Source organism: Eretmochelys imbricata, chromosome 3 (genome assembly GCF_965152235.1).
Source record: "Eretmochelys imbricata isolate rEreImb1 chromosome 3, rEreImb1.hap1, whole genome shotgun sequence".
NCBI lineage: Eukaryota > Metazoa > Chordata > Testudines > Cheloniidae > Eretmochelys > Eretmochelys imbricata.
The window spans coordinates 150,786,043-150,802,413 of NC_135574.1; the positions used below are offsets into that span (position 1 = coordinate 150,786,043).

At 42.4% G+C, this 16,371-nt stretch overlaps 1 protein-coding gene across 1 annotated transcript in view; it reads left to right on the top strand.

The window, feature by feature from the left end:
- DNAH8 (dynein axonemal heavy chain 8) overlaps window positions 1-16,371 on the top strand; it is a 591,778-nt gene that overhangs the window by 420,860 nt on the left and 154,547 nt on the right. Inside the window, exons 54-56 of the mRNA XM_077812184.1 lie at window positions 2,612-2,746; window positions 12,763-12,885; window positions 14,440-14,653. Of these exons, the coding sequence (XP_077668310.1) occupies window positions 2,612-2,746; window positions 12,763-12,885; window positions 14,440-14,653 (472 nt within the window). The remainder of the gene's footprint in view (window positions 1-2,611; window positions 2,747-12,762; window positions 12,886-14,439; window positions 14,654-16,371) is intronic.

Sequence of the window (16,371 nt, forward strand, 5' to 3'; positions counted from 1 at the left end):
GAGCTAGAATTGGTTAAATGGAATCAATTACATACAGTAATGACAAAGATCTTGGTTCAGACTTGCAGCAGTGATAGAATAAACTGCAGGTTCAAATCAAGTCTCTGGAGTACATCCATAGCTGGGATGGGTCATTCAGTCCTTCGTTCAAAGCTTCAGTGTAGCAAAGTTCCTCAAAAGATAAGAAGTGGGATTGAAGACAAGATGGAGGAGCTGCAGCAGCTTTTTATATTCTCTTGCCATGTGGTCTTTCTTTCTTTGTTCCAAAGACAAGCTCTCCATCACATGGCCTGGAAAAACCTCAAAGGTCTGTCCATAGGCAGGTCCCTGCATATCTTGCTGAGTCACAAGGCATGTCTGCCTTCTCTCAGTGGTCACATGTATAGCTGATGGTCCTTAATGGGCCATCAAGCAGGCTAGGCAGAGCTGACACCAACTTGTCTGGGGTGTCACCCAGAAGCATAGCATAAGTTTGGAATACAAACAGTATAGAGCCAATACTTATATCTTTAAATACAAAAATGATACATGCAAACAGATAGCATAATCCTAACCAGCAAACCATAACCTGTCTTAGATACCTTATTTGACCCCCTTTATACAAGATTTGGTGCCACTACAGGACCTTGGTTGCAACAATGTTCTATATGGTCCCAGTTCAAGTCAATAACGTCACACTCCCTCAACACACACACACTGTCTCTCACACACACACAGACGTTGTTGTTGTTGTTACTTCTTGGTACTTCCTGTTGAAATGCACAAGGGATCTATAATCTCTGTAATTTTATTCTTTCAAAGTTCATTAAGGATTACAGTATTGATATTTTAGTGTTTTGACTGGTCTGTGTATTTCATAATTTTATTTCTTGCTTATGCATAAATTTAATTCTTTGAGTAGTGAGTTCTAAAATGCCTTACCTGTCCTTGCTGTAGTAATTATCATTATTACTTTTATTGCCATATTGTACTTTGTCATTCATTACTTAAAGCGGTACAATCAAATAATAGTATCCTTTTAAAATGTAAATTTTGCTTGTACTCACCTTAGCAATTCCAGTTTAAAAAATATTAGCTAAACACATAATTTTAGACACTGTACAGATGAAGGACGCTTATTTTAAAATAGTATTTTTAGTTATATCTGTAAAATAACTTAATATTCATACAAAAATAAATGTGGTTCCGACTCTGATACTAATATTAATGATGGAGTCAAATGTTAGTGAGTCACACACATGATTGTGATCAATAAACATAAATGCCAAAATAATTAGATAAATAAATTCCTGTTCTTAATAAAAGAGAAAATAAAACCTTAAATGCATATGTTAAAATTAAGTAAATACATTTTTAGTGGAGTGAAAAACAATTGACTAAAATAAAGTGGGAGTAACACAGATTGTTACTGAAATTAAGCAGATTTTATTTATTTCTCCTAAATATAGTGTACAAAGTATCAAACTTGTGTTTCTGATATCTATGTTAAAGCTCCAGAATTGATACCTCAAGGTTTGGGATTGGGAATATTTTGCTGTATTATCTCTTGCTTGTTCTAAACTTACATATAAACTTAATATAGGGCTTTAATTGGTGTTTCGATATATGTTTTCTTTCTTTATATAGGACTTATATGCAGTGCTCCTGTCAGCTAATTTCTAAATTATTATCTGCAAAAAAGTCTAGTTTTCAGGTTAAAGTTGCGCCCCCCACCAAATCTGAAATGGTGCTCCTGGTGAGCCAAGAGTTCCCAGAGGGCTGCAGGATGGCCATGGGTTCTGGCAAGATGCAGACCTCATGTGACAGCACAGAGCCTGCCTTGAGCTGCAGGCTGAGCACCAGGCATCACAAGCCGCAGCAACAGTGTAGAAGTAAGAGTGGCAATACATCATATACCATGCTTCCCTTACTGCTACGCTGCTGCTGCTGGTGGCGTTGCCTTCAGAGGTGGGTGGCTGCCCAGGCAGTGCTTAATTTATGCTGGGGCTGAGCTCCTGCAACTCTTTCAATATAAATTAAGCACTGGGAGGAGGCAGCAGGGCCAGAGGTGTTGTGTGGGGTAGGGCACCTGAGGAACTTTTGGAGGACAGCGGAGATGGAGGACAGCGGAGATGGAGGGTAGGGAGCCATGGGGGCACCCACGGAGGCTAGAGGTGTCAACATATAAGTTTGCCCAGGGTGCCATTTTCCCCAAGGCTGGCCCGGACTGCTTTGACTAATCCAGTGCTGTCCTCCCCACAGCCATTTCTTGGAGGTTGAACTGCCCATTTTAAGGAGACTTTGGCAGTGATCGTATCAGAAAAATGGGATAAACTGAGACCACTGGATAACATTTGTAAAACTTTCTCCAGTACCCTTTTCCCTTCATTCCTTCCCTCTAACAGCCGAACTTCAGTAGTTAATTTGTGTCAGGGAAACCAGAAGGGACAGAAACCTAATAGTTTGTCAATTCATACAGTAGCACAGACAGGCCGCCAGCTTAATTACAGTAATAAATCAATACCGAAGTTTATTATTTTTAAATATCCTTTGCTTTAAAATAATTTTCTATACAGTAAGTCATTTAATTAGCAGTTTTATAATATCTGTCTTTCTAAAATTTTTATTACAGGCAGTTTTGCTCACAGGAGAACAGGGAACTGCAAAGACTGTAATGATTAAAGGTTATTTGAAAAAATATGATCCTGAAGAACATTTGTCAAAAAGTTTAAACTTTTCCTCTGCCACAGAACCATTTATGTTTCAGGTAAGATCATAGATCTTACACAGTACTAATGTATTTTTTTTGTATAAATATTTAAAATGTACTTTAAAGTTCTGATGATAAAGGCTAGGATTTTCAGAAGCTCCTAAATGATTTAGGAATGACTTATGCTGTAGGAATTATTTTGGGGAAGTTTCTTGGCCTGTGTTACATAGGAGGTCAGACTACATGATCACAATGGTCCCTTCTGTCCTTGGAATCTATGAAAGTCAATGGGTCTTGTTCTCCTAAATCACTTAGGGCTTGTCTACAGTACTTGCTGCATCGGCGGGCAGCAGTCTATCCAGCGGGGTTCGATTTATCGTGTCTAGTATAGACGCGATAAATCGACCATTGAGTGCTCTCCCGTTGACTCCGGTACTCCACCAGAACGAGGAGCGCAAGTGGAGTCAACAGGAGAGTGTCAGCTGTCGACTTACCGCAGTGAAGACACCGCGGTAAGTAGATCTAAGTATGTTGACTTCAGCTACACTATTCATGTAGCCGAAGTTGCGTATCTTAGAGTGACCCTGCACAGTACTGTAGACAAGCCCTTGGGCACTTTAGACAATTCCACACCAAATCACTTTTACAGTAAATTGATAATTCTGCTGCACAGGTTTCCTCATTCTTCATGAATGGGCTGTGCTTCTTTGCAGTGGAACTCTGAAACCATTTGCTGTTTTCACTAGGGGCTCCAGGACTAAGACCCACAGACCACTAGAAAATCCTATAGAAAAACTTAATGGTTTTGTTTCTCCCAAACACTTTGTTTTCTAACTTTATATTTCATTAATTTTTTTACAGTAATGATCTAACTTCAGCCTCTAGCTCTTCTCTCCTTTTCCTCAGTTGAGGAATCATTAGAGCATTGAGACTCAAATCTTCTGGGTCCTCTGGTGCAGCACTGCTCTAGCAGACTCCCTTTGTTCCCAACCATAGCTGCTGATAAACTATGGAAGCATAAAATCAAGTTCAACAGGTACTGTAGGGAGCATTTTAGGTGCTCAAGAGGGCAAGTGCTAGGCAAGCCACTGACACCTGCACTGCCAGGGCAACTGCCAGAGCTGAATTAGTTAGCTGGTGCTGCTGTCTCCGTGCTCAAAGCAGTGACACCATGGTGGAAAGCCTCAAATAGGAGCAAGGATTCCCCTTTGAAGGGTTCTTGAATGGAAGGGGATGTCAAACAGCCTGCTCCAGGGGTCAGTCTTGCAAACTCCATGGGCTCTGGTCCCAGAAAAGCCAAAATTAAGCACTCTCTTTTAAAGACCTAACTCATAACTTTAATGAGAAAATGGTATAAAAGTCAGGGTTTAGATCTTTTCTTCTTTACTTTCCCATACTGAAGGAATGCATATAGGATACTCTCACGGTACTCTGTATCAGGCTCTGTGGCCCTGCAGTCTGTCTGGGTATGTAGAGAAGGCTGTTATTTCTGGGAAGTCCTGCCTCAGGTTCTCAGCTCATGGACCCTTGCTTTGCCAGAGAAAGTGGCTCAGATTTCAGGCAGCAGTATAATAGGAATTATGCCTAACTGGTTCTCAGTCCCAAGGACCATCACTCAGCCAGGGGTTCAGAATCTCAAAGAAGTGAAGGGTCTCCTTACTGCTCTTCCTCCTTTCTGGGAAAATCCCTAAGTGGTACATATACAAAGATTAGCAGCATTCTGTGTCCAGGCACACTGGACTTCTCAATTGAATATTCACAGGTGTCAAGATTCATCAGAATGGCCAGATTAGACAAGACTGTGGCCTCTTTTTCTAGCTGACATCCCCTCCAAAAGGCAGGTTTCGGAATTAATACTTCCGTCTAAATAAAAACTCATGTTGCACTTCTAATGAGGAAAAGTTTATCCTTATGCATCTAAAAATCCTTTTGGCTCAAAGTAAATTCTTCTTGCTATGCTTCTTGGAAAATAGTTCTCCTGTCATTTTATCCAATTCCCAAGCATCTTTTGGAAAGACTGGGGCATAACTGAAAGTTTGTAGAGCTCTAAAGATATATCTCAAGCATACAGAGTACACATGCTGATCATAACCTGTTTCTTATTCAGTCCAAAATGGCAGGGCCTTTGGGCCTCAAAGTTGCTGCAAGCAAGATGCTAAAATCCTGTGTCATTTGGCTTACTAGACATCTGGGAAATGTTCCAAAGGGAATCCAGGCACCCCCTAGTCTAATGCACTGGAAATAGAAAATGTGTGAGCCTCAGGGTAAATGTGTAGAGTGGCATCATTATCTTCAGAAAATGCATATATCAAACTCTGCGAAGTAAGTTTCCATTCCTCTGCATAGACATCCTTTGGGAAGAAGATGCTACATGGGTTCCCAAATAATTCCCTAATTTAAAAAGGCTTTGCTTTATAGAGGCGTAATTGTATTTCTTCCTCAAGAGATGTTGCTGTGGATGCTCCACTCCAGGTCAAGGTGCATCCCTGCGCCTTCGCTCAGAGAGTTTTACAGCAATGCCTGTACAGGCCGCGCACGAGTAGTGCCTGCCTCGCACGCTGTCGGTGCCTCAATAGCGCATGCGCAGGCCAGACTCAGTTCCCTCTCTACCGTCCCCGGCCTGAGACGGAGCTCAGCAGTCCTGCTCATTCTTCACTTCTTCGATAGTTACCTTAGACAAATGTATAGTAATTAACTTAGTTATCTGAGTTAGGGAAGTTTTAGTTCTTATACTTACCTTCCCTGTTTAAAACATAAATCTCCCCTGTTTTACCTCAGAATCAGTGACCCCATAAAATGCCTGGTTCATCAGGTTTCAGGAGATGCACAATGTGCAGAGAAGCCATTCCCATTTCAGGCGGCCATTTTCAATGTGTCCGGTGTTCGGGGGAATCCCATGTTCCCCAAAAGTGTGCCCACTGTAACAAACTGAAGGCCAGGACATGCAAGGATAAAGACCTGAGGCTGAAGCTCATCCTCATGGAGAAATCCCTCAGACCCAGGCCAGCAGGCCTCACGGCAGAGTCCACCGCCAAAATCTTCCAAAGACAAGACACTGACAAAAAAAGTGGCCAGTCTCATTGCCTCATAGGGAGCAGATAGCCTTGAAATGATTGCCGACCAGGTCGGTCTCATCAGCACCAGCCGTTCAGTGGCTCAGCACATACAATGCTCCTGGCACCTCCAGCACCATCTCTGCTTCAGCAGCTGCCGGCATCCACAGTTCAGGTGCCAAGGCTGATGGCGCTGAGTTGCCTGCCTCCACTGTGGCACTGTCAGTCATAGCAAAGGATGTGGTGCCAACAACTGCTCCCGTGCCCGTGCCACAGATGACCATGACTGCTCCCATTGTGCCAACTCAGGTTACTCCAGCACCAGCCCAGCACACAGCGCTGCCCGTGTATTTTGTGCCTCACCCATCGGAACCGACCCAGCACGCAGTGCCTCCAGTGCATTTAGTGCCTCAACAATCGGCCCCGTCAATCTCCACACTGACCCAATTTATGCACCAGAGAGATCTGGTAGTTTCTTCTAGCCAAGAATCTCGTCTACTGGGCACCAACGTTTCACTGAGGCCATCGGCACTGTACTGACAGCTGTCTCCAATCCCTTCACACTTCTCCAGTGATGAAGACAATGATGTGGAAGGGTTTTTTTCTCCACACCACTCTTCCCCAGTCAGGATGCCTATTAGTGCTGTGCCACTTAGATCACAGTCCTCATATTCCAGAGACTTACCACCTTGGTATGGCCACCATTGGAGGGGGCCATCTCTGCCCTTCCTGGGACAATGGCCCTATTGGAGTCCCTGGGGTTCTTACAGAAGACATTACAGAAGTCATCCCAGCCCACGCAAGGAGGATGCTCAATCTCCTCCTCCACCTTCACACACTGCTATGGCTGTACAGGAGGAACTTACATTTCTAGAGGGAGAAGATGTCGCACCCAACACCTCTCTACCCAATAACAATTCATCTTGGTCACCAGACGAGGCTATTATGCCGCTGCCACCAACAACGGCAGATGATTTTACACATTTCCAAGATTTATTTAAAAGAGTCACTAACAAGCTAAAAATCGCTCTTGGGAAGGTGCCAGAGACTTAACACAAGCAAACCGACACTTTATAAACCTCTACTTCTTCCAAGATTGCATTGCCAATCAATGGGGCTATCCTGGAACCCACCAAGACCATATGGTAGACCCCAGCCATGATACCCCCAATGTGCAAGAGAGCTGACCATAAATACTATGTCCCTTCTAAAGGATTCAAATTCCTTTTTACACACCCAGCACCCAACTCACTGGTAGTTGAAGTGACCAATCAATGAAACAAACAGCAACATTTTTGGTCCAATGCATCAGATAAGGACAGTAAGAGGATGGACTTATTCGGCCACAAAGTTTACTCGTTTTCCATGTTACAAGTTAGAGTGCAGTCTATGCGACTCTGTTAGCCAAGTATGAGCACAGGAACTATGGAAAAGTCATGGAATTGTTAATGACATTCCTGAAGAAAAACAACAACAATTCAAAGCTGTGGTCTCTGAGGGGCAGATGATATCTCGTACAGCTTTCCAGGCCACATTTGATTACTGCTGATACAGCCACAAGCTCCACCGCTAAGTCAGTGGTCATGCATCGAACCTTATGGTTGAGCTCATCCTCATTCCCACGGGAGATACAGAACGCCACAGAAGATCTCCCTTTCAATGGCGAGAAGCTGTTTGCAGCCAAAACTAATGAAGTGCTGCACACCATGAAAGACTCACATGCTACACTGAGGTGTCAGGGCATCCACACACCTGCCACAAGAAGGAGACAATACAGATATCAGCCTTACTAACACTCACAATATCCAGCACACACACAAAAACATCAAAGGCCATCAGCAGCACCAACGCCAGAGAAATAGATCTCAATGGCACGACCCCCCCAACACCAGCAGCGTCTCAACCTCCTCCTCCTAATAAGCAGATTTGAAGCCTTGGTCGAGGGTATAGAAGACTGTTACGGGGCAGTGACTCACCCCTGTGTTCCTCCTGCTGGCTCTCTGGGAAATAGCTCTTTTTACCAGCTCTGGAGCACCCTCTGCCGGTGTCTTGCCGTCGCTGGCCTCCGTGTCCCTCCCAGACCCCGGTGTCCTTTTACCTGGGGTGTTTCCGCTCCAGGCAATACCCCACAGATCTGGGTCTACCCTCCCCGGGGAACCCCCCAACCTCTATCCCCATCTTGCCTCAGCCTATGGGCTACTGCCAGTCACCATCTAGCCCCCTTTCACTGGGGCTGACTGCAGTCTGTATAAGCCAGTCATCATAGGCAGGGTGGGTTTGGACCTGCTGCCTCCGCCTATCCTTGGGCTGCACTGTTGCAACCCCAGTACCCTGTCTTAGGTCGTCTGCCAGGCCTGCAGCCTGGGGCTTTTCCAGTCTGGAGCCTCCCAGCTCCTCTGGCCTTCCCCAGCCCTGCTTCACCTCAGGTTCCTTCGTACGCTCCCCAGTCAGCCCCGCTTTTCCTTCTCTGCCACAGTCCTCTCCCCGGGCTGTTTTAAGCCTTTTAAGGCAGGAGTGGGTGACCACCCCACTACAAAGACCTCCCACCTACTCTAGCACTCATATAAACCATCCACCCCTTTGGGCACTGTCTGCTCCCATTCTGTGCCAACTGGGTAGCTATCACTGCAGACAGATGGGCCCTAGAAGTCATCCGCTCTGGCTATACAATCCCCTTCCTGTCCATACCCCCCACCCACCCCTATCCCTCTTCAGGGACCCCTCTCACAACCTCTGACAAGAGGTTCAACATTTTCTGCAATTAGGTGCTGTGGAGACAATGCCAGCTCAGCACAGAGGGAAGGGGTTTTACTCCCACTATTTTTGATACAAAACAAAAGTGGGAGCTGGCGACCCATTCTTGGCCTCAGCTGACTAAACATGTTCGTCAAGAAGCAACAATTCAAGATGGTTGCCCTAACAGCAATAATTCCAGTGCTGGAGCTGGGAGATTGGTTTTCAGCCCTCGACATGCAAGACCCTTATTTTCACATCACTATGCACCCTGTCCGCAGACACTTTCTCAGATTTGCCCTGGGCTCAGACCATTACCAGTACAAGGTTTTACCCTTTGGCCTCTCAAAGCACCCCAGGTCTTCTCAAAGGTTCTTGTGGTGGTAACGGCACATCTCAGGAAAAAAAGGGATAATAATCTTTCTGTACCTGGATGATTGCCTGCTGAAGTCACACACCTACGAAAAAGCCATCCTATTCATGCAGATGACTATTGACTGCTTCCAGAATCTTGATCTGCAAATGAATATAAACAACTACATCCAACCCAACAACTGGAATTCATAGGCACACACCTAGACTTGATAATGGGGTTCGCATCTCTACTGTCAGATTCTACACCATAAAGAATCTTGTTGGCCAGTTGAGGATCAGCCCATGGGTGACAGCCGCTGACTGCCTGCAACTTCTAGGCCACATGGCTGCATGTACTTTTGTTGTCAAGACCGCACGCCTGAACATGCAGCGCCTACAAGGTTGGTTGGCCACCATCAGCAAACCAAACGTGCACAGACTAAACAGACTACTAACTATGCCGCCAAAGGTCAAGTATTCACTAATATGGTGGACTCTACCACACAACATGTGCTCCGGGGTCCTGTTCTTGCAGGATTCTCCCTCACTTATAATCATGACAGACGCCTCCCTCACTGGGTGGGGGGCACACATGGGACATCACACGACTCAGAGCCTATGGTCCTCTACAAAAACCACGCTACATATAAATCTTCTAGAGCTCTGAGTTGTCCAAAATGCCTGTCTCTACTTTCTCCCACTCCTCAAGAAACAAAGAATCAGGTGATGACCGACAACATCGCATGTACGTTTTACATAAACAGACAAGGGGGAGCTCGATCCCATTCACTATGCACCAAGGCTAGGAAATTTTGGAATTGGTGCCTCCAACACAACGTACATATCTCAGCCTCATACCTGTCCGGGTAGCAGAACACCACAGCAGACAAGCTCAGTCAATCTTTTCCCCTAGACCACAAATGGGAGATAAACAGTACCATCTTACACGGCATCTCCCACAGTTGGGTTATCCTCAACTGGATCTATTTGCAACTGCGACCATCACAAAATGCCCCAGATTCTGCTGCAGAGCGGGTCTGGGAAAGCACTCCATGGGGGACGCGTTCATGATCACATGGACCAACAACTTGTTGAATGCAGTCCCACCAATACCACAGGGTGATACAAAAGATATGAACAGACAGGGCCAGGGTCATCCTAATAGCTCCTACATGGTCCAGACAGGCATGGTACCCATTTCTAACACAATGTCCGCTTGTGCCCTGATCTCGCTCCCTCCCCTTCCGGACCTATTATCTCAACGCAGGGGCTAATTACACCACCCTAGTATAGCAATGCTCAACCTCAAGGCATGGCTCCTCAATGGTTCTCTACTGAACCCAACAAGATTGTTCCCAACAAGTCCGAACGGTGCTGTTACACAGCAGGACACAATCTACACATACTACCTATCTTCATAAATGGACTAGGTTCACCACGTGGTGTTCCACCAGGCACACCTCTCCTGCTTCTGCCCCTCTCTTACTTATACTGGACTGTCTTCTAGAACTTAAATTATCCGGGCTTTCCTTTAGCTGAATAAAAATACATCTAGCAGCAATCACAGTGTTTCACCAAAAAATCGATGACACAGTGATCTTTGCCCACCCTATCACAAAGAGATACCTCAAGGACATCCAAACCCTGTATCTGGACATTAGACCACCCACTCAGCCAGGGGACTTACACTTGGTCCTCAAAGCCCTGATGCACAAACCTTTTGCACCACTAGCAACCTGCTCTCTACTGCACCTATCCATGAAAGCTGCATTTTTAATGGCAATTACATTCATGGGAGAACTTGGAGCACTCATGGCTGAACCTCTGTACACTATCTTTTTGAAAGATAAAGTCACGCTTTGAACTCATCCTAAATTTCTCCCTACGGTGCATTCGTTCTTCCACCTCAATGAACCTATTCATCTACCAACCTTCTTTCCTAAACTGCATGTGAATCCTTGTGGAGCTGCAATGCACACCCTTGATGTTTGCAGGGTGTTATCTTTTTATCTGTATAGAAGTAAGCTGTTGAGAGCTTCCCCTAAACTTTTTATCTCAATATCAGAACACACTAAGGGCAAATCAATATCCACACAAAGAATATCTAACTGGATATCAGACTGCATCCACCTATGCTACCAATTAAAGCACATACAACCTCCAACTTCAGTCAAGGCACACTCTACTAGATCTGTGTCATCCTCTATAGCATTTCTGCATAACATCCCACTTGCAGACATAAGAACATAAGAATGGCCATACTGGGTCAGACCAAAGGCCCATCTAACCCAGTATCCTGTCTTCTGACAGTGGCCAATGTCAGGTGCCCCAGAGGAAATGAACAGAACAGGTAATCATCAAGTTATCCATCCCCTGTCTCCTATTCCCAGCTTCTGGCAAACAGAGGCTAGGGACACCATCCCTGACCATCCTGGCTAATAGCCATTGATGGACCTATCCTCCATGAATTTATCTAGTTCTTTTTTTAACCCTGTTATAGTCTTGGCCTTCACAACATCCTCTGGCAAGGAGTTCCATAGGTTGACTATGTGTTGTGTGAAAAAATACTTCCTTTTGTTTGTTTTAAACCTGCTGCCTATTAATTTCATTTGATGATCCCTAGTTCTTGTATTATGAGAAGGAGTAGCTGACACTTCCTTATTTACTTTCTCCACACCAGTCATGATTTTATAGACCATATCCCTCCTTAGTTGTCTTTTTTCCAAGCTGAAAAGTCCCAGGCTTATTCATCTCTCCTCATATGGAAGTCACTCCATATCCCTAATAATTTTTGTTGACCTTTTCTGCAAGGCTGCCACCTTTGCCAAAAATTACGCTCTCACACAGGGACCCCTGATGGACACTCAAGTGGGATGAGCTGTGCTGTCAATGGCTTTTTTACCAGATCCCAAGTCCCTACCATCCTCAGAGATGCTGCCTTTAAGTCACCTGGAGTGGAACACCCACAGGGACATCTCTCAAAGAAGAAGAGGAGGTTACTCGCCTTGTGCAGTAACTGGTGTTCTTCAAGATGAGTGTCCCTGTGGGTGATCCACTACCCACCCTCCTCCCCTCTACTTCGGAGTTTGGAGCAGGCTCCGTTATAGAGAAGGAACTGAGGAGTCCAGGATGCACACACACTATTGAGGCACCAGCAGCACATTGGGCAGGCACTGTGCATGCGCGGCCCGTATGGGCACTGCTGTAAAACTCTCAGAGCGAAGGCACAGGGAGTGGAGTGGAGCACCCACAGGGACACTCATCTCAAAAAACATCAGTTACTGCACAAGGTGAGTAACCTCCTCTTCGGCTTATTATTCTACTGTAATTTATAATTGAAATTCTAGTTTATTCTTTCTCATCTTGCTTCAGTGATTCCTTACTCTTTATTGCCCATTAGTGAATTTTGAGAGGAGAAGCTGTGCACCAGAACTGAAAATGTCTTAGTTGATCATTTTCTTTTTGTTAGCAATTCCTCTCCTCAATCTACCACCCTAGTAGTTTGTTAAATGACCAAAATACAATTCAAAACTAATTGTTTTTTTCTCTAAAGGGAGACCTCAACACACCTTAAGGATCATTAATATAATTTGAGATTATCATCTTAATGCTAATAATCAGTTGTTAGGAGTCTTTTTACGTCTTTGGAAAAATTCTTCTGGTGGCATGAGGTAATGGGGTTTTAGTCCTGAATCCTCCAGGAATAATTCCAGACTACCTTTGAGTTCCATGAGGGAGAGAGACAGCCTATTTGTGAAGAATGAGACAAGAAACTGCTGACAAAAAGAAAATTCTCAGATAAGAAATTTTCCATTATCTCAAGGCAACACGCAGTACATTTTAAAAAAACCCTTTCCAAATATAAATATAAAATGTTTAAAAAATATGCTGGTATTGTAGATACTAAATTCAAACTTTTTCTTTTTTCTTCAGAGGACAATAGAGAGTTATGTGGACAAACGCATGGGAAGTACTTATGGACCACCAGGCGGGAGAAGAATGACCGTGTTTATTGATGACATTAATATGCCAATAATTAATGAATGGGGAGATCAGGTATAGAAGAAAACTTCATATAAGAAGATATGACTAAAATATATTTTGTAGTATTTAACAAAAATATTTGAATCTCAGATTTTATAAGTCAGATTTTTTCTCATATACAGTAAACATTTTACTCCTTTTTACAATGCAGTGTTTTTATTAAACTGTAAATCATAGAAAAGTCATATGATAATGGTGTAATTATTAAATAAACATCAGGGAGTAGAATAGATATTCTGAAGATATATCTTGGACTTAGGAGTCATATTTCATATATCATCCTTAACTTTGTCATATTTTTAAAAGCTCTAATGAAAGCAGTATAATCCCCAAAACAGCATGTTATTCAAATGTTCAGCCTGATATTAAATTGACAGGACTAGTCAGTTTTAGTAAACCATACATTTCTGCAAAAAAGTTCTGTATTATTTGTGGGAAAGCCATATGGTATCTTGTACACAGACAAAGTAGTTCTTAGTATTGCTCCTAGAGTTATTTAAAATAAGAATATTCCATTCCACTTTTCCCTAGATATTGTACTCCCCTCATTCTACTGTGCTTATCCAAAGACAGTTCACACCACGGAAAACAGATGGCATGACATAGATGTGCAAAGAGCACAATGAATCTGTTTTCCTTGAACACAGCACATAAGAAAGACCCACAGCCTAGTATGTCTCTTGGCACCCAAAAAGCAAAGGAAAGAAGTCATGGAAGTTTCCATAACCAGATACGTAAGATATTGCCTTGTGGAAACATATAGGTGTTAGGAAACTCAGCTCCTGAGGGGATTTAGGACACACTCACTTCCCAAGGTCACCAGTAACCTATTGGATGGATACATTTCCTCATCAATGATTAATGGAGAAATTATGCTGGGGAATACTAAATATACTCATCTAATAATTTCCTTCTATTAATCTTTTCACCAGAACATCCCAACAAATGGGAAGACCAACTGATATAAATATTAGCATGAAGATATTTCATGAGCAGTATATGTAGCTAATTTTACCATTATTGTTTGTATTATGGTAGAGCTTAGGTCTCCAGACAAGACTGGATCCACTTGCTAAGCACAGTACATTCATATATTTAGAAGCTGTCTTTTCCCAAAAAGCTTATAATCTAAATAGACAAGATAGAGAAAGGTTGGGAGAAAGCAAATAGCAGTATTTTCCCCATTTTTCAAAATGAGAAACTGAGCCATTGAGAAATTAAGTGATTTGCCCAAGGCCACACAGAAGTCTGCTGCAGAGTTAGGAACTGAACCCATCTTCTCTGAGTACCAGTTCAGTGCCTTAACCACAAGATAATACTTCTTTATTTGGTCAAAGTGAGTAAGACAGTGTTTTTATTACATTTAGTAATATCTTAAAGCTCTAAAAAAAATTTCTGGTGGTTTGCCATGTAGGAGGTGCTGTGGTCTGTATCTAGACTAAGATAAAAACAAATTTCTCTGCGGAGTAGAGGAGAGATTGCAAGAAGAAAGAAAATTAGAAGATGAGCATATTTCCATTTTCTTCTTTTGAAATGGTAATTAATATTTGTTTTATAATCTTGTAGGTAACCAATGAAATAGTTCGTCAGATGATGGAAATGGAAGGAATGTACAGTTTAGATAAACCTGGAGACTTCACTACAATTGTTGATGTACAGTTAGTAGCAGCTATGATACACCCTGGAGGAGGCCGTAATGATATCCCACAGCGTTTAAAAAGGCAGTTTACTGTGTTTAATTGCACACTACCATCGAATGCATCCATAGACAAAATTTTTGGTATTCATATTTTTTAGTTATTTTGATTTATTTTACTGTAGACTAATACATGTAAAATTTATAAACTTGAGTCCTGATTGTCCTCTTACATGAATTTAGATCAGGAGTAACTCCAATGAAGTAACTGGAGTTGTATTAGTATAAAATTGTGCAAGTGGGAGGAGAATTGGGCCTTGCATTAGAATGAGACAGTCAGATTCATTTGATTTGTGACTTAAAGGTGAATTAAATACTACTTCTAATTTTAAATACACAATAAATCTTTTTAAAAGTTTTCCGTTCCCAAATCAGTTAGAGTGAAATTTGTCATATTGGAAAGGGCCCATTCAAGCTCTAGTTCACTTCTTAAGTCCCTGGTGAAGACCTGGTGTAGGCCCTCTGAAATTAGGTGAGTTCCACCCTAACAAAATATATGTGTAGGCTTCTGAATTACGAACAAACATATGTTAAGAAAAGTTAACAGTTAATTAATGCTTTCCTCTCTGACCTCACAATACATGACCAATATAATTTCCTCTAAAATAGTTGATGATATTGCTAACATCAAAAGCCATGTAAGGAGCATAGCTCCCTGCACTGGTGCTGTTCACAACAGGCATCTTAGCTCCCAGTGCACTGGATGGATTACCCCCTGTGCGAGGAGCATCACAAGGAATTAAGTTCTTGCTGGTGTTCCACGCAGCCACCTATGCAGGAGGATTCGAGATGCAATTTACTCTTTGGTTTTTTAAACCAGCGGTTCTCAACCAGGGGTACACATACCGCTGAGGGTACACAGAGGTCTTCCAGGGTGTACGTCAACTCATCTTGATATTTGCCTAGTTTACAATAGGCTATGTAAAAAGCAATAGCAAAGAAACTAAAATTTCATACAGACAACTTGTTTATACTTCTCTATATACTATACACTGAAATGTAAGTACAATATTTATAATCCAATCAATTTATTTTATAGTTATATGGTAAAAATGAGTAAGTACGCCATTTCTCAGTCTTAGTGTGCTGTGACACTTTTGTATTTTTATGTCTGATTTTTGTAAACAAGTAGTTTTTAAGTGGGGTGAAACTTGGGGGTATGCAAGACAAATCAGACTCCTGAAAGGGATACAGTAGTCTGGAAAGGTTGAGAGCCACTGTTTTAAACTATTTATTATGGGCCAGATTCTGCCATTTATGCTTATTTTGAGTCATACCTTACTTTGCAATTAGTCTCATTGAAAAAATAAATAATTAAAAAATAGAGAACCCTGAACTCAGGACTTTGCAGGTAAACAGCCTTTTAAGTTAATCTAAATAATTAAATTTGAACCCAGGATTTTAATTGTTAAAGTTTTTAATTCACTAACTCATAATTCTATTTACACCTGAGCATATCATTTTTAAGTTGAGCAATGCCTTTGTCTTTTAGCAAATTATCTGTCCTTTTTCCACTCTTTTCCTTTCCAATTTCTCTCCCAGTCAAATGTCTTCAGCTGAGTTAGAGGTTCTGTACCTATTATTCTCACCAAGCGTCCCTTTTCATAGCTGTCTGGTTTTGGCAGGTATGATCTGGTTGTGTCATTTGTGGAATTTGTTTGGGTAGGATACAGAATAAATTTCAGATCTCAGAATAGAATTTAGAATTACAAAAATGAAAATTGCATGTTAACAAGAAGGATTCTATATTATACTTTTCAAAATCTGTTTATTGAAAATAGACTTGCAAACAGTCATGATTT